General features: G+C 52.8%; 1 protein-coding gene across 6 annotated transcripts; it reads right to left on the bottom strand.

Annotated features, from left to right (window-relative positions):
• Nucleotides 1-1,813: 1,813 nt before the first annotated feature.
• On the bottom strand, nucleotides 1,814-18,700 carry DPH7 (diphthamide biosynthesis 7). 6 transcript variants are annotated; one of them, XM_033238356.1, is made up of 9 exons: nucleotides 18,383-18,698; nucleotides 17,209-17,342; nucleotides 15,861-15,948; nucleotides 14,559-14,653; nucleotides 14,013-14,185; nucleotides 8,881-8,950; nucleotides 8,689-8,754; nucleotides 8,270-8,442; nucleotides 1,814-2,553 (listed from the first exon to the last, which is right to left on the bottom strand). In XM_033238356.1, the coding sequence occupies exons 1-9, from the start codon at nucleotides 18,533-18,535 to the stop codon at nucleotides 2,144-2,146; spliced, it is 1,362 nt and encodes a 453-aa protein (XP_033094247.1). In that variant the 5' UTR covers nucleotides 18,536-18,698; the 3' UTR covers nucleotides 1,814-2,143. The 6 variants fall into 6 exon arrangements, with proteins under 6 accessions (XP_033094247.1, XP_033094248.1, XP_033094252.1 ...); XM_033238358.1 differs by having other exon boundaries at nucleotides 1,816-2,834; nucleotides 18,383-18,700; XM_033238359.1 differs by having other exon boundaries at nucleotides 2,413-2,712; nucleotides 18,383-18,700.
• Nucleotides 18,701-18,946: the final 246 nt, after the last annotated feature.

Genomic DNA, 18,946 nt, shown 5'->3' with positions numbered 1-18,946 from the left:
CAAGTGATCTCATTGTTCAGTTCCCACCTATGAGCGAGAACATGCGGTGTTTGGTTTTCTCTTCTTGTGATAGTTTGCTAAGAATGATGGTTTCCAGCTGCATCCATGTCCCTACAAAGGACGCGAACTCATCCTTTTTTATGGCTGCATAGTATTCCATGGTGTATATGTGCCACATTTTCTTAATCCAGTCTGTCACAGATGGAAAAACTGCATGTGTTTTGCTTGTAGTCACCTATATATCCATTAGTAAATGCTGAGGATTTGACAAACTGTGGCCTGTACTTCAACCACAGTTCCCCCCAGAGAGACAAGAGCCCTCGTGGCAGGAGTTGGATGTAACACACCCGGTTTGTTCACACACCTGAAGTCACCATCTGTCCAGGATTTGGGAGCTAACCCATGTGGGTGCTGCAGTGATGAGTGTTCCCTACAGACTTCACATATTTCAAGTTGATGACCCCCAAGGCACTCGGAACACACACTCCCTTTTATTTATCTGCACAGGGATCCAATACAGGTTGAGCATCGCTATCCAAAATGCTTGGGGCTGGGCACCGTGGCTCACACCTGCAATCCCAGCACTTTGGGAGGCTGAGGCAGGTGGGTCATCTGAGGTCAGGAGCCTGGCCAACATGGTAAAACCCTGTCTCCAATAAAAATACAAAAATTAGCCAGGCATGCTGGCACACGCCTGTAATCCCAGCCACTCAGGAGGCTGAGGCAGGACAATCACTTGAACCTGGGAGGTGGAGGGCAGTGAGCCGAGATAGAGCCACCGAGATTGAGCCACTGCACTCCAGCCTGGGTAGCAGAGCATGATTCTGTCTCAAAAAAAAAAAAAAAAAAAAAAAAAAAAAAAAAAGCATGGCTAATCCCAGCACTTTGGGCAGCAGAGGTGGGCAGATCACCTGAGGTCCAGAGTTTGAGACCAGCCTGACCAACAAGGAGAAACCTTGTCTCTACTGAAAATACAAAATTAGCTGGGCATGGTGGTGGATGTCTGTAATCCCAGCTACTCAGGAGGCTGAGGCTGGAGAATCGTCTGAACTCGGGAGGCAGAGGTTGCAGTGAGCCGAGATTGGGCCACTGCACTCCAGCCTGGGCCACAAAAGCAAAACTCCGTCTCGAAAAAAAACAAAGCCTGGAACCAGAAATGTTTTGGATTTGTTTTCAGATTCTGGAATATTTGCATGTACATAATGAGGTATCTTTGGAGGTGAGATACAAGTCTAAACATGAAATTCAATTTTGTTTCATATACACCTTATACACATAGCCTGAAGGTAGTTTTATACAATATATATGTTTTTTAGGCTAGTCAAGTGAAGCTGTGAGAGAAGGAACAAATCTGTAACTGGTTGTCATTGTTTACACAATATTTTTATTATTTATTTGATTTTTAGAGATGAGTCTGGCTCTGTTGCCCCTGGCTGTGCAGCCTCGACATCCTGGGCCCAACAATCCTCCTGCCTCAGCCTCCCAAGTGGCTGGGGCCATAGGCACGTGCATCACACCTGGCTTTTTTTTTTTCTGAGACTGGGTTTTGCTATGTTGCCCAGGCTGGTCTTGAACTCCAGGCCTCAAGCAATCATCCTGCCTCAGCCCCTCCCAAAGCGCTGAAATTACAGGCCACTGTGCCTGTGCTCAGTATTTTTAATAATATATGCAACTCATCACATGAGTTCAGCTGTGGGATTTTCCAAAAGTTTTGAGATTTCGGATTTTTGGACTGGCTGTGCTAAATCTGTACAAGCACTTCTGGTGCCATGATAAGGCATTAAATGTTCGTTTTAAACATGTTATAAAGTCATGTTTTTCAAAAAACTTTAATATAAATAGTTGCTTAAACAAGTATGAAAGGCTGAAAGTCAAAATCTACCTGAAAAACTTAAATCTGCAAGCTGGGAACTGAGTCTTTTCCCCACTGTCTGCCAGAGAGAATCACCCAGTCCATTTTCAGGGGCCTAGCAGGGAAGTTGATTTAAGAGAAGTCAACAGCTTTTCTGCCTACACTGTGGATTCCATCAGTGCACAGACGCCTGCAGGGCTGCAGTAAGCATCTCCCATGAGGTGGTCCCGGGCATTCACTCACAGTCTCCCTCCTGGTTTCCTTATGGGAAGGGGATTCAGGATTTCAAGCTCAGTTCCCCTCCCACTCCCAGAGGTGGAGCGCATGGTCATAGAAGGAGCAGGTGGCCAGGAGGCTGAAGGTCGAGTCTGCTTCTTCCGGGTTCACGCCACAGTCACGCGTGGTGGCTGCTGTAGCCTGCAGCCAGGTGCCGTTCTTCCTCCTGCGCTCTGTGAGTGGCTTCATTCCACTCTGGGGTCTGGCATGGCCCGCCCCATTGTTATTCTCTACGCATTCATGACAGGGTGTTGGCAACTCGCCTGCACCCTTCAGGTCTGCCGTCTTGGTTCCTAGGTTGCTAGAAAAGGACCACGAGGGGGCCCACTGCAGAGAACGAAAGAGCAGCCAGGACCAGTCGGCTCCATACACCAGCGAGTCGGGCAATGTGTGGGATGCCAGGACTGTCGCCTCCTGCTTCTCCTCTGGAGTGAGAGATCAGAGAACCCGGGAAACACAACATCACCCAGAGCCTCTCCCCAGCCTGTCATGCCTGACAGGGAGACTCCAACAAGAACAGCCCCTCACAGGTCAGCACGTGTTTCCTGAGGAGCCGCCGTGTCATGCAAAGGAACCAGCAAGGCCTGGGCAGATGTTGGAGAAGAAACAGACCGTCATCTTGCAGTGCACACGCCTGTGTGCCTCCAAGAGAATCATCAGGCAGGGCTACAGAACCACACTCGAAGGTGAGGAACACAGCAAAAGCCTGAGGGGGGAAAGACCTCGGTTAACACTTAAAACCAAAGGACAAAGGAGTTTTAGCCAGCTGGGAAGGAAGGGGATGGCTGAGGAACAGGCAGCTGTGTACAGCAGAGGTGAGAAAGTCCACGGCTCGCACAGGGAACCGTAAACAGGTGGCTGTGGCACTGTCAGTGCCAGTGGGCTGGAGGGTCCCAAGCATGCAGGGCCTGGCATGCCGTTTCACAGTCTGGATTTTGGGAAGGAGCCACTGACAAGGTTAAGCGAGCAGCTGCTTTATAGAAGTTGCTATGGCAACTGTGAGGGCGGAGGGCAGCCCTGGAAAGAGGCCACGACCGCCTCCCAGAGCGCACAGCAACAGACCCCACAGCAACAGAGGGAATGACGAGGTGCGGCCAGACCCGAGGCGGTCTGGAGTCTAGCAGGCAAGGCCAGGGCTGGCAGGGGCAGTCGCGGAGAGCAACTGGAAGGTGAGCCAGGGGCTGCAAGGCTGGGTGGCCACTCGGGCTCTGAAAGGGCTGCCACCACTACCTCTGAAGTCCAGGGACTGATGCCAGCAGTGACAGGAATCAGAACCAGAATAAGTGCTGACGAAGGGCCGAGGGCAGAACAGGATGGCACTGGATCACACAATGTGCCGAGGATGCACAGGCCCAGCCCAGGGAGGCCCAACCCTGGGCCCAGGGCTTCAACTGGGCAGAGGTGGCCGCGAGGAGGGGTGAGATGCTGAACATTCGGAGACAGCCACAGGGGCCCTCGAGCAGCACGTGTGGGGCGCCCCCCAGGAGGGAGCCCCTGCGGAGGCCGTTACTGTGCCCTGGGAGGTAGTGTCACAGGGCAGGCAGGACCTCTGCTAGTCTTTCATCTGGCAATCGCTCAACACGCCCACTCGGGCCAGCAGGACCTCTTCTACAGCTTAGGAAAGAGTAACAAGGCAGAGTCTAGGCCCTTGGAGAGCCACAGCCAGGGAAAAAGACAGCGAATGAGTGGACGGAAGACCCCGTTGAGACCCCAAGAACAGGAGGCCCTTTCTGATTAGCCACAGGCCAACCTTTCCTCTCTTTATTTTCAAGACAGGATCTCACTCTGTCGCATAAGCTGGAGTGCAGTGGTGCAATCACAGGTCACTGTAGTCTTGACCTCTTGGGCTCTATCTTCCTGCCTCAGCCTCCTGAGTAGCTGCGACCATCATGCTCAGCTAGTTTTTTCTATCGTTTGTGGCCACGGAGTCTCACTACGTTGTCCAGGCTAGTTTTGAACTCCCGGGCACCAGCAATCTGCCACCCCCCGAGTGCTGTGACTGCGACCGTGAGCCGCTGCACCCGGCCAGTACAAATTGTTCTAAAATTGGGCCAGGCATGGTGGCTCACGCCTGTAATCCCAGCACTTTGGGAAGCCAATGCGGGCAGTTATGAGGTCAAGAGATCGAGACCATCCTGGTCAACATGGTGAAACCCCATGTCCACTAAAAATGCAAAAATTAGCTGGGTGTGGTGGTGGGCGCCTGTAGTACCAGCTACTTGGGAGGCTGAGGCAGGAGAATCGCTTGAACCTGGGAGGTGGAGGTTACAGTGAGCCAAGATCGCACCACTGCACTCCAGCCTGGGTGAAAGAGCTGGGTACAGTGGCTCACACCTATAATTCCAACACTTTGGGAGGCCGAGGCAGGTGGATCACCTGAGGGCAGGAGTTCGAGAGCACCCTGGGAAACATGGTGAAACACCGTCTCTACTAAAAGCACAAAAATTAGCTGGGCGTGATGGTGCATGCCTGTAGTCCCAGCTACACAGGAGCCTGAGACAGGAGAATCCCTTGACCTGTGAGGTAGAGGTGGCAATAAGCTGAGATCACCCCACTGCACTCCAGCCTGGATGACAGAATGAGACTCTGTCTCAAAAAAATTAAGTTATGAAAAAGGCCAGCTAGGCACAGTGGCTCACGCCTATAATCCTAGCACTTTGGGAGGCCGAGGTGGATGGATCACCTGAGGTCAGGAGTTCAAGACCAGCCTGACCAACATGGTGAAACCCTGTCTCTACTAAAAAACACAAAAATTAGCCAGGCGTGGTGGCAGGCACCTGTAATCCCAGGTACTCGGGAGGCTGCGGCAGGAGAATTGCTTGAACCCAGAAGGTGGGGGTTGCAGTGAGCTGAGATTGCGCCATTGCACTCCAGCCTGGGCAACAAAGCAAGACTCCATCTCAAAAGAAAAAAAAAGAAAAGGCCTACAGAGTACGTGACAAAATTGACCTGGAATGGTGAACTCTCAGACCTATCTTAGTACACCTCTTCAACTTTAAGAATTAAAGGCCGGATGTAGTCACTCAAGCCTGTAACCCCAACATTGAGGACTGAGTTGAGGCAGGAGGACTGCTTGTGTCCAGGTGGTCCAGGTTGCAGTGAGCTCTGACTCCACCACTGTACTCCAGCCTGGGTGACAGGACACAAGACCCTCTCTTAAAACACAAAACAAAACACAAAAACACTAAAAACCCACCATAGCCAAAAGGTGAAAACAACCCAAATGTCCATCAGAGGATGCACAGACACAATGTGGTCCATCATTACATTCTTAAAAAGGAAGAGGGGCTGGGCGCGGTGGCTCAAGCCCGTAATCCCAGCACTTTGGGAGGCCAAGACAGGCAGATCACGAGGTCAGGAGATCAAGACCATCCTGGCTAACCCGGTGAGACCCCAAAAAACTAGCCGGGCGAGGTGGCAGGCGCCTGTAATCCCAGCTACTTGGGAGGCTGAGGCAGGAGAATGGTGTAAACCTGGGAGGTGGAGCTTGCAGTGAACCGAGATCCTGCTACTGCACTCCAGCCTGGGCAACATAGTGAGACTCTGTCTCAAAAAAAAAAAAAAAAATACAAAAAATTAGCCAGGCGTGGTGGTGGGTACCTGTAATCCCAGCTACTCGGGAGGCTGAGGCAGGAGAGTCCCTCGAACCCGGGAGGCAGAGCTTGCAGTGAGCCAAGATTGTGCCATTGCGCTCCAGCCTGGGTGACAGAGCAAGATTCTGTCTCAAAAAAAAAAAAAAAAAAAAAAAGAAGAAAATCACCATTTTGCCATTATCATAATTTATTCAGGCAACAATTGCCTCTAAATTAGGTAAAAGTCTGATAAGGGAATTAGTGATACATGTTCAAAGATTCTCACCACAGATTACTGATTAATTATAAAGAGGAAAATAGTATCTCTTCAGTGAAGGGATCGGGGCAAACATCACCTTCACAAAGTGACCAAATTTCACAAAAATGGGACAAAGGGGCATCACAGGCCCTTGATGTGAGGAACTAAGGAGGGCACAGCACCACTTTCACAGGTTCCCTGGCAAAAATGCATGACCCCTGGCCAAGATGGTGAAACCCTATCTCTACTAAAAATACAAAAATCAGCCAGCGTGGCAGCGGGCGCCTGTAGTCCCAGCTACTCGGGAGGCTGAAGCAGGAGAATGGCGTGAACCCGGGAGGCGGAGCTTGCAGTGAGCTGAGATCCGGCCACTGCACTCTCACTCCAGACTGGGCGACCCAGCGAGACTCCATCTCAAAAAAACAAACAAAACAAAAAAATACAACATACCAAAATGTATGGGTTGCAGCAAAAGCAGTGCTCAGAGGAAAATGTATCACCATTAATAAAGAAAAAAGACCTTAAATTGTTTTAAGACGAGAAATATTATGGCTGGGCGTGGTGGTCCCAGCTACTCGGGAGGCTGAAGTGGAAGGATGGTTTGAGCCCAGGGACCGGGCGCAGTGGCTCATGCCTGTACTTTGGGAGGCCGAGGCAGGCAGATCACCTGAGGTCAGGAGTTCAAGACTAGCCTGGCCAATGTGGCGAAACCCCATCTCTACTAAAAATACAAAAATTAGCCAGGCATGGTGGCAGGCACCTGTAATCCCAGCTACTCTGGAGGCTGAGGCAGGAGAATTGCTTGAAGCCAGGAAGCAGAGGTTGCAGTGAGCCGAGATCACACCACTGTACGCCATCCTGGGTGACAGCAAGACTCCATCTCAAAACAAACAAAAAAAAAGAGATCTCAAATTGTTTTAATACAAGAAATATTACGGCTTCGCACTGGGGTCCCAGCTACTCGGGAGGCTGGGGTAGGAGGATGCTTTGAGCCCAGGAGGTTGAGGCTGCAGTGAGCTACAATCACACCACCACACTCCAGCCTGGGTGACAGAGCAAGACCCCATCTCAAAACAAAACAAAACAAAAAACGATGAGAAATATGAAGCACATTCACAGAACTAACAGAAACAATACAGAAGAGATGGAGAAACTAAAGATGCAGAAAACAGAGGAATACGGGCCAGGCGCAGTGGCCCACGCCTGTAATCCTGGCACTTTGGGAGGCCAAACTGGGCGGATCACAAAGTCAGGAGTTCCAGACCAGCCTGATCAACATGGTGAACCCCCCATCTCTACTAAAAATACAAAAATTAGCTGGGCGTGGTGGTGGGCGCCTGTAATCCCAGCTACTTGGGAGGCCGAGGCAGGAAAATCTCTTGAACCTGGGAGGCGAAGGTTGTGGTGAGCTGAGATGGCGCCACTGCACTCCAGCCTGGGTGACAGAGCCAGACTCCATCTCAAAAAAAAGAAGAATACCATGCGGAAATCAAGTCAATCAAGTCCTTGAGTACAGTCCAGTGCAGAGAAGGAACTGGCGTTGGGAACAGGTGCGGCTCACCCACTGCTGCAGAGAGCAGAGAGCATGCGGATGGCCCGAGAGGCTGGTGGGCTTAATGGTGGGAAGATGAGGTGGTTTTGTGATTGCTCATTTTTGGAGTGAGGGGAGAGGAAAGGGTAAAAGAAGAGAGATCATGAGCTGAGAGTCAGGAGGGAAGAGGAGGTCCTGGAGATTTGAGGAGAGAGAAGAAAATGTGAACCAGTTCTGACGGTGGGGGATTACTGCCTAGAGAAACTACAGATTACCAGGAATCCCAGGGACCTACTGGAACACAATGCAGACAGCTGGTTCCAGCCACGCTCTCTGGCTCAGCCAGAAGCAGAGGTGCATGTTCCCAACAAAACGACACTGGGTTCTGCTCAAAGTGTGAGAAAGGGATGAAGGGAATGGAGTGTGAGCTCACAGGGGCAGCAGACCACAGTCCCGGCTGACCTCAAGCAGGAGGAGCATGGGAGAGCACAGACAAGGATGGTTATGGGAGTGACGGTAGCCAAGCCTCCAGACCAGAGGTCCCAGTGGGGTCAGAGGTCTGCTGAAATGCAGGAGGCACCGGAATGACGGAGCTGGGAAACCAGGGAAAACTGTGGTTAGAGAGCAGAGATTCTGGAGCTGGGATGGTTACGCATCACGACCAAGTCTAGGGCACGACCCTGGGAGTGTGTAAAAGCTGAGGGAAGAGTGCAGCAGAGCGAGGGGGCAGGGAACTGGTGCCCCGCCCTGAGGCCCAGCAGCCATGGGTCCCCACTCACCCATTGCTTTTTGGCAGTTGAGGATCTTAAAGCCACTGTGCATACAGGCGGCCAGGAGCAGGTGGTGGTGGAATGGGTGCCACTTGATTCTCCATACCCCACCCTGCACGGGCGTGTCTGCCAACGGCTGCTTCATGTTCCGTGTGTCCCACAGTAGGATGTGCTCATCATAGCTGAAATCAACCAAACACGGAGGGCATGCAAGGAAAGGCCAGGCTCATCTGTTCCACAAGGTCCCTGGGGGGCAGAGAACGTCTCCCAGAGACCTGTCCCACGCATCCCTCAAGGACAAAGTCCCCTTTCCCAAACCCCTATACCTACACTCTGGCGAAGCACTGGCAGACGAAATGCTGCAATGGTGCCGGGAAGAAAGGCAGCGAAAGAGGCGAGAAGGGCCCGAGAGCCTCCCAGGGACTCACCTTCCTGTGGCCAGGACATGCTCCCAGTGGGGGCTGCTCTGGATGCTGCACACGCCCATGGTGTGTCTGCAAGCAGAGGCAGTGCCTGAACCAGTGCCCAGGACACGGACGCACCCAGGGAACGGGAGGGCCGGTGACCTAGGGAGCAGGAGGGCTGGTGTGGGCACCGAGTGCTGGCTCTTGGGCAGTTACCTTTTGCTGGTGAAGAGGAATTTGCCGGGTACCCTGGTGTCCCAGCCCCTCAGAAGGCCATCGTCGCCCCCTGTGTGGAGACAGAAGCATCAACACCACCAATGAGAGGAAGTGACCGTTCTCAGCGAGGCTGAGGCCGTTGATGTCTGTGGGAAGTTCCCCTGGGTGACTTTGCTGGGGGAGGGGGTCTTAGGTTGCCACCTCAACAGGAGGTCCCAGAAACAACCCCCAGGAATGTCATTGCTGTGCCTTGACTCTCTACAGACTGCAAGCAGCAGGGGAAAGACAGACAGTCTCTGCTTGCAGGAACAGAAGGGAGGAAATGGAAACTGAAGGGGCCCTGAAGGCCATCAGGTGCTGGCGACCATTGTTCACAGGGGACCATTGTTCACAGGGGCTGTTACCAGGCCCCAGGGGCTACATGCCTCTGCTAAGAGCTCCAGTGATTAAAGCCCTGGCTTCTAAGAACAAGAGTTGCAAGATCAGAGCCCTGAACAGAAACTGCACACAGGAGGCAGCAAGCACGAGGACTCCACACCGTGCACCTGATAGAAAGGTGCCCTCAGTCATCTTAAAGCACTTGTTTAGGGGAAATAAAAGGATGGGAGAACAGAGGAGCTGGTGCACTGAACCACAACCAATCTTCGAAGAAAAGCAACACAGACATGGGGTGAATGGTGGCACCTGAAGGAAGGGAAACCCAGGAGCAGGGCCCACAGGGAGAGTGAAGAAGAGCAGAAGGAAAACGTCTAGGCCTGACCACGTCACCCACCCCACATCATCCAGCTCCCACTATCCACCCACCTTCCATCCATCACACCATCTACCCACCCCCAACCCCCATCCATCCACCCATGCACCCACCCACTCACTCATCCACCCACATCCATCTATCCACCCAGCTGCCCTCCATTCCATTCAGCCACCCACCATCCATCCAACAATCCACCATCCATCCACCATCCACCACCCACCACCCACCATCCAAAAATGCATCCATCCACCCACTGTCCATCCATCCAGCCGGCCAGCCAGTCACTCACCCACCATCCATCCACCCAACAATCCACCATCCACCCACCACCACCCCACCATCCAAAAGTCCATCCATCCAGCCGGCCAGCCAGCCACTCACCCATCGTCCATCCATCCATCCATTCACCCACCCCCACCCCCATCCATCCACCCATGCACCCACCCACTCACTCATCCACCCACCATCCATCTATCCACCCAGCTGCCCTCCCATTCCATTCAGCCACCCACCATCCATCCAACAATCCACCATCCATCCACCATCCACCACCCACCACCCACCATCCAAAAATGCATCCATCCACCCACTGTCCATCCATCCAGCCGGCCAGCCAGTCACTCACCCACCATCCATCCACCCAACAATCCACCATCCACCCACCCACCACCCACCATCCAAAAGTCCATCCATCCAGCCGGCCAGCCAGCCACTCACCCATCGTCCATCCATCCATCCATTCACCCACCCCCCACCCACCATCCATCCTCCCACCCACCCACCCACCACCCATCAAATAGGTACTTGCTGAACACACACTATGGACCCTCATAATAGACACTAGGGATACACGGTGAACATGAACATGACCTACAGTTAAATGAAGCAGCGGAATCAGCTGACCTAGGCATAAAGCCTGCAGATGAGCCTCAAGTATGAGCTGCCATTCTGTGGCAAATTTGTACAGAGCAGGCAAGGGCTTCTTTATACATGAGTCTCTCCACTCTCTCATGCCCCACACATCCACTCCATCAGGAAATCTGACTGGACCTGCCTTCACTTCTATCCAGAACCCAACCACTGGTCTTCACCTCCACTACTCCAAACCTGCTCTGGCCTGACTCATCACCTGCCCAGTGGCAAGTCTCCAGGCTGTGCCCCTCCCTCTTGTCGTCTAGACCGTTGTAAATTTTAAAATGCAAGTCAGAATCGGTCATTCCTCTGCTCAACATCCTGCAACAGCTCCCATTTCGTTCTGAGTAGGAAACAAAGTCCTTGCTGGAGCCTGCCGGGCCCTGTGCCCTGGCCCATTTACCTCTGATTTCACCCTCTATTCCGCCACTCCCTCAGGTCATCCTAACCGAGCTGGCTACTGGCTACTCTTCTGCCATAGCAGGGCCACTCCTGCCTTAGGGCCACTGTCCACACTGACCATGCTCTCCAACAGGGTAATCTGCACCTGCTCCCAGCACCCTTCTACCTTCTTTCCAAAGCACTCATTGCCCCTGACGTGCCGCGCAGTCTCTCCTTCCCTATAACGAACTCTGCTTTGTGTTTATTGTCCGTCTCCCCGCCACAGAATGTCAGCTGAGTAAAAGCAGGGACTTTTATGTGAAAATCAGCCAGGTGTGGCAACTCACACCTGTAGTCCCAGCTACCCAGAAGGCTGAGGCAGGAGGATCGCTTGACCCTGGGAGGTTAAGGCTGCAGTGACTTGTGATCACACCACTGCACTCCAGCCTGGGTGACACAGCAAGACGTGAGCCACCCACCCCATCTCCAAAATATATTTATACAAATCTTTTTTTTTTTTTTTTTTGAGACGGAGTCTCCCTCCGTCGCCAGGCTGGAGTGCAGTGGCGCGATCTTGGCTCACTGCAACCTATGCCTCCTGGGTTCAAGCAATTCCACTGCCTCAGCCTCCCGAGGAGCTGGGACGACAGGCACCCGCCACCATGCCAGGCTCATTTTTTGTATTTCAGTAGAGACGGGGTTTCACCACGTTGGCTAGGCTGGTCTGGAACCCCTGACCTCGTGATCCGCCCACCCTGGCCTCCCAAAGTGCTGGGATTACAGGTGTGAGCCACCGTGCAAGGACTATATAAATAATTTAAGAAGGACAAGCGCAGTGGCTCACGCCTATAATCCCAACAACTGGGAGGCCGAGGCAGGTAGATCGCTCGAGCCCAGGCATTCGAGACCAGCCTGGGCAACATCGCAAAACCCTGTCTCTGTAAAAAAATTTAATTAGTGGGGCACGGTGGTGTGCGCCTATAGCTGCAGCTACTAGGGAGGCTGAGGTGCAGGGGGATCGATTGAGCCTAGGAGGTTGAGGTTGGAGTGAGCTGAGACTGCACCACTGTACTCCAGCCTGGGTGACAGAGCAAGACCCTGTCTCATAAAAATAAAAATAGGCTGGGCGCAGTGGCTCATGCACGTAATCCCAGCATTTGGGAGGCCAAAGTGGGTGAATCACCTGAGGTCAGGAGTTCAAGACCAGCCTGGCCAACATGGTGAAACCCCGTCTCTACTAGAAACACAAAAATTAGCTGGGCGTGGTGGCAGGTGCCTATAATCCCAACTACTCAGGAGGTTGAGGCAGGAGAGTCACTTGAACCCAGGAGGCGGAGGTTGCAGTGAGCCAAGGTTGTACCACTGCACTCCAGCCTGGGCAACAAGAGCAAAACTCTATCTCAAAATAAATAAATAAATAAAAATAATAAAACTTTAAAAAGAAAGCAGGACTTTTGTCTGTTGAGTTTGCTAAAATATTCTAATCACCTAGAATAGGGCTCAGCACATAGTATTTGGTGAATGAATTAGTCCAGAATTACTCAATAATTGCCCTATGGCACCTTTGTTCCGAATTAGCTCAAGGTAGAAGAACCAGTCCAAGGAGAGACCTCAAGAAATGAGATCTTCGTGGCTCTCATAGTTCACGGCTGCGACAGCAAGCAACACAAGGAAGAACCGCGCCTTACACACATGCTGGTCACTCGGATGAGCAGAGGCGGCATGACAGCTGCGGTCAGGCCTGCCTGGGCTGGAAGGACGGCTGCTCTGCGTCAGTCTTCTAAGGACATGATTTTAAGCTGAGCATGTCAGAAAAGCAGAATTCACCCATGAAGGAAACACCCTGTGGCGAAACCCTGGGACTGAGGGAACGTGGACTATTTCAGGAAAAGGTGATTGAGAGCAGAGGAGCCAAAACAAGGCCGGAGAAGCAGGCGTGGACCAGATTCCACAGGCCTTGGGCAATCGCATCACTATTTTGAATTTTATCCTAAATGAAATAGGAACTGTGAGGGGTTCTAACGATGAGTGAGATGTGATAAAGTGTGTGCGTTTTTAAAACACTTGCTCTGGCTACGGTGTGGAGACTGGAACAATCAGGAATGAAGGCAGGGCCATCACTTGCGGCTCTGCTGTGACAAACTAGAGGAGACAGAGGCCTGGATGGGTATCAGCAGGGAAGAGTCAGATCTTCGGCTCTTTGCAAATTCAGCAGCTCCTCTTCCGTCTTCTCTCAGAGACCAGCCCCTCCCACCTGTCCTGAGTTATCTCCACCTGGGAAAGAGAAGCCAAAGCTACCTCCTTCCTGGAAACACCAGTTAATTTTCCACTCTCACATCAGCTGCCCCAAATGCAAACCATTCACAAGACCTGGAAAGGAATCTTATTTCTCTCATGCTTCCTTTTTTTTTCTGGAAGATAAACTAAATCCAAAAAGGGCACAGACAAACCTGAAATCCAACATGGTGATGTCATTATTGTATCCACAGAAACTGGACTTCCAGTAAAAGCACAGAGGATCTGACACGGAGCATATCAGGGAGGCAGGACGGCTCTGCCCACAGGGGCCTGCTCCTCCAACACCCTGGTCAGCACCACCCAAGACCCTGCACTGCCTGAGGCAGGCTACATTTTGCTCTCTAAAGAATAGCTAAGTGGACCAGGCACGGTGGCTCACGCCTGTAATCCCAACACTTTGGGAGGCCCAGGAGGGAGGATCACGAGGTCAGGAGATCGAGACCATCCTGACCAACATGGTGAAACCCTGTCTCTACTAAAAACTCAAAAATTAGCCAGGCATGGTGATGGGCGCCTGTAATCCCAGCTACTTGGGAGGCTGAGGCAGAAGAATTGCTTGAACCTGGGAGGTGGAGGTTGCAGTGAGCCAACATTGTGCCACTGCACTGCAGCCTGGCGTCAGAGCAAGACTCAGTCTCAAAAAAAAAAAAAAAAGTACACTTTCCATAAAAAGTCTTCAAGATCCCAAGACAACTGGAATCACAGTTGCAGCACAGGCCTCCCCCTCTCCCTCTGCCCCTCCCTCAGGAAGCCTTCCGTCAGAGGTGACCAGTGGAGGAATACTGACCTGAATACACAATTTCTGTATGCCAGTAATCGAAAGCAGCAATCCAGGCCTCGAATTGATGTGCCTGCCATGAGGCCACTTTCTGCAGCCTGGGCCCCGTCTCATTGACCATCAGGAGGTGGAGCTGCCCTGTGGAGTCACTGCTGATGATCTTCAAGGGCTGGTCTCTGGCCCTAGACACAGGGGGAACCCATGGAGAAGCCCGGCCGAATGTTATTCGTCAGCCTCTTCTGGTTCCCAAACAAGTCCTGAGAGAGGGTCTCCACAGCCCTGGGATGTGGACACGCCCCTTAAGAGACTGGCTGGCAAAGATCACAACCACTGCTAAGCTTGTCAAAGACACCAGTGTCGGCTTCTCTAGGTAAAACACTATTGCTACGTATCTAAAATTGGGGACTTTTTTTTGAGAATAGGACCAGCAGTGATGGTGTCAGGGCTGAGGAGCACAGTGGCGGCTGGCCAAAGGTGGCTGGAGCGCTGTAGCCTGAAAAATGGAAGTGGTCCTCAGAGAAAGACTCAGGGCTCCTGGCCAAGCCTGGCCCTTACCTTCCAGTGTTCCCAGTGGACCAATCTAGGGACAAAGCCAGACACTGCTCCTCCAGGGCAAGGCCGGACAATGGCTCCAGCACGTGGCTCTTCTCCTGGAGAAGAAGAAACTCCATTAAAGGGAAGTAGCCCCCCCAGAGCCCCCAAAAGACTTTTCCTCTCCTGCAGAGAAGTCGCTGTTCCCTCATTTACACCCTACACGGATGAAGTCCATCAGTCACGGAGTCACACTTGCACCTAACACTGAACCCCCTGCCAGGGGCCCTGAGAAGACCTGGGGACACTGGAGCTCACACTCCTCACACTTGCAGGAGGACTTTCCCACAGGCTTGACCTTGGGGCACGGTCTCCCTCCCTTTCACATCCCCTTGCCGTCCTTGCACTCCTAGATGCTGCCGAGACGCCTGTGCAGGCTCCAGACCACAGTGGCACACGCACGTTCCCACCCCAGGCCTCCTGAGACAGAGACGATGGGGAAACTCCTCTGGTTTCTACTTCAGAAGCCGCCAGCAGCCATGAGAACGTGGTTGCTCTTTACGCAGATCTATATAAATTTTATATCCTAAACAGCCTAGTCAGTGCTTAACTCCATCCCTGGCTCCCAGCAGGCTGTTGCACCAAAACCCTTTCCTGGGTTCGTACGCTCCTCCCTTGGGCCCACAGCTTTCCTGTGGCTGCTCTTTCCCTCCTTTCTAAGACAGGGCAACTGCTCTGAGCTGCCTTAAGCAAGGCCCTTCCTACACAGGCCCTCGGTTGGCCCAGCCCCACCTGCAGTATCTGCATCGGAGGGAGGGCATAGTCTCAGGCTGTTTACGTCACTCCACTACGGGACATCCCCGTTCCCTCCCCCACAGCTATCAGACTAAGTCACTGTGCTCACGCATGGCTCTGGAGCACTGTGAGAAACCCGGAGAAATTCACCCAGGACTCACAGCTTTTTCCAGTCATCAGTGAGAAATGCCATCTACACACAGGACGCTCACTGCTACTCTGGGCCCCAGCATCAACCTACGAACGCTTGCCCAGGCTCTCCTTAGAGAACTGTCAGACCCACTGGCAGGTCAATGAACACCCTGTCACTTCAGCCCTTCTGCTGGTGACACACGAGGTGACTTCCTCTTGCAGGTGGATGTAGAATGCAATACAACTTAAAAAGAGACTCCACGTTATCTTAGAATGTTTATGTATTGTTCACCATTGAAGAGAGATCGTTCTAGAAAAATGTCTGTATCAGCACAGCCTCCTCCCTAACCCTCTCTATTCAGGTCCCTTCTCCCCACGGAACAAGTGCAAGTCACTGACCTCAGATTCCACCAGGCGGAGCAGTTGTATGGATCCACTGGCATCTGCCAAGCCCAAGAGGGCATGTCCGGCCACCGGGATGTGGCACCTGAGGAGAGGGCCCACCGTAAGCACACCAATGTGCCCAAGGCACAGGAGAGCACCGTGCATCCCTGTAATCACAGTCACGCTTCGCTTAACAGCGGGGCTGCAGTCCATGTAAACCCAGCTGGGACAGCCTACTACACACCTTGACGATACGGTACGGCCCACTGTCCTATGCCACAAACCCTACAGCATGTTACTGCAGGCAAGTGTAACAAAACAGTAAGTGGTTGTGTATCTAAACATAGAAAAGATACAGTAAGAATACAATATAAAAGATAAAAAACAGGTGGCCAGGCATGGTGGCTCATGCTTGTAACCCCAACACTTTGGGAGGCTAAGGCAGGAGGATCACTTGAGGCAAGGAGTTCCAAACCAGTCTGAGCAACACATCAAGACCTTGCTTCTCCAAACAAACAAACAAAAATGAGGTGTGGTAAGGCCCGGCGCGGTGGCTCACGCCTGTAATCCCAGCACTTTGGGAGGCCGAGGCGGGTGGATCAAGAGGTCAGGAGATCGAGACCATCCTGGCTAACACAGTGAAACCCCGTCTCTACTAAGAATACAAAAATTAGCCAGGCGTGGTGGGGGGCGCCTGTAGTCCCAGCTACTCAGGAGGCTGAGGCAGGAGAATGGCGGGAACCCGGGAGGCGGAGCTTGCAGTGAGCTGAGATCACGCCACTGGGCGAGAGACTGAAAAAAAAAGAGGCGTGGTGGCACGTACCTGAAGTCTCAGCTACTGGAGAGGCTGAGATGGAGAACTGCTTGAGCCCAGGAGTTCAAGGCTGCAGTGAGTTATGATCGTGCCACTGCACTCCAGCCTGGGCAACAGAACAAGACCTGGTCTCAAAAAAAAAAAAAATCAAAAAGGATAAAAAGTGGTGCACCTGTATAGGGCAGTTCCATTACGTTAAGGCACCACCATGGTACATATGCCCCATTATTGACCAAAACAGAATTATGCCACACACGACTGCATTTAAATCTCAGCTCCAAAAGTGGGCTAGAGCCTACCGTTGTGTTCTCAAACAAAAGACGCCCCAGGTTCTGAAGTCAGATAACTCCCATCACTTCCTGGCTGCAACATGACAAAGGAAATAAGCCCCAGGTAAAGCACTCCCCAAGTGGGAGGTAGGCAGGACAGCAAAGAAATAAACCCAAAGTTGAGACACAATGCCTGTCTTGCTGAAGGCATCAAGCATCAGGCTCCTCTGATTGCCACTCATGACAAATTCTAGACCCAGTGGGATTATCACAGTTGTACCATTTCATGTCCAGGATTGCAGAAGTATCTTTTCTCTGGACCTCGACCAGAGGGTGAGTAGAGTTGTTCTCATTGAAACTGTATAGGAAGAGACGGCCTAAGCGGACTCGAGGCTCCTCAACTTCCATTCCACCCTATAAAAAATGCAGAGGTATTCTCTGATTACCCCAAGACACCAAGGAACCCAAGGGATGGGAAAAGGGATCCAAGGAACTCAAAGGTTTGCCAAGACTGACGGAGGGGAATTCTGCCTGGAAGAACCTCTGGTTGTCTGAGCTGCAGAAACGTCTATTTTCCTGCATATGATGAATGAGTAGGTGAACACTCCTGGATCCGGCAGAGAGGGCTCCTTCTCAGCTGGCCAACAGGGACCAGCTATGGCTAGGGTAACCACAGAACCCAGTTTGCCTGGGACGGTCCTGACTTAGGCCTGTTGTTCAGTGCCCAGTTTGAATGCTAATATGTACGTACCAGAAGTTAAGGTATAATTCCCACTTTTTCTTTACTGTAGATTCCATCCATTAGCTTGGGCCACACCTGTATATAGAAGACTTTCTGCTCTCAAGATTCTGATGTTGGCCGGAGGCGGTGGCGCCTGCCTGTGGTCCCAGCTACTCAGCAGGCTGAGGCGGGAGGATGCCCTGAGCCCTGGAGTCCAAGGCTGCACTCCAGCCTGGGTGACAGGGCAAGACCTTATCTCAGAAAAAAAGAATATATATACATTTTTTTTTTTTTTGAGACGGAGTCTTGCTCTATCGCCGAGGCTGGAATGCAGTCGTGTGAGCTCGGATCACGGTAAGCTCCGCCTCCCGGGTTCACGCCATCCTACTGCCTCAGCCTCCCGAGTAGCTGGGACTACAGGCGACAGCATCACGTCCGGCTAATTGTTTTGTATTTTTATAGTAGAGACGGGGTTTCACCGTTTGTTAGCCAGGATGGTCTCGATCTCCTGATCTCTTGACCCGCCCGCTTCGGCCTCCCAAAATGCTGGGACTACAGGCGTGAGCCACCGCGCACGGCCGAAATAATTTTTTTAAAAAGATTCTAAACTCTTTCTGACCTACGTCCTGGCCAAATGGTCAACATCCCCTCTTCACCTCCTGGGCGATTCTGTGCGCCTCTCGGCCTCAACCTCGTGGCCGGCCCCACCCTCCCGAAGCCGCGACGCGCGCACCTTGCTCTGGGGGTCGGCAGGCGGGTCCTCCGGCCGCCGCAGCTGGTAGGTCCCGCACGCCAGCAAGTGCCTGCAGCCTTGCAGCGGGCACCACTCCACCGAGTCCGCGGTCAGCTCGGTGTCCACCGTCTGCAGGGCGAAAGCGCCCATCATCCAGCCCTCGGAGAAGGGCGCGGAGCCGGCGGTAGAGGCGGGTCGGCGGAGCCGGGATGGGCACTGCGCGGAGCGGCGAAGCCGGCGCCGGCGAGACGAGCTCGGAGGCTCAGGGACACTGTCAGCGCGCACCGCCTCTCTCGCGACTCCTTCCGGGGCGCTGGGGCGGGACATCCGGCCGGGCCTTGGCAGCCGTGGACGCCCCCGGGAGACCAGACTCCCACGCCCCCTGGCGGCCGGCTGACCGCGGCGGGTTTCAGGCGCCAGACGCGCCGCTCCCTGCGAGGCCGTAGAGACCGAAGGCTCCTCCACGGAGCAGGTTGGGAGACGGCAGGTTAGTGACAGAGCCTTAAGTTTGAAGCCGCCTTTGCAAAAATTCTATCTGTGAGAAAAACGCCAACAGCGAGCTGC

This window comes from Trachypithecus francoisi, unplaced genomic scaffold (genome assembly GCF_009764315.1).
Source record: "Trachypithecus francoisi isolate TF-2019V2 unplaced genomic scaffold, Tfra_2.0 Lachesis_group16, whole genome shotgun sequence".
Classification (NCBI taxonomy): Eukaryota; Metazoa; Chordata; class Mammalia; order Primates; family Cercopithecidae; genus Trachypithecus; species Trachypithecus francoisi.
This window is presented reverse-complemented; position numbering and strand designations above follow the sequence as displayed.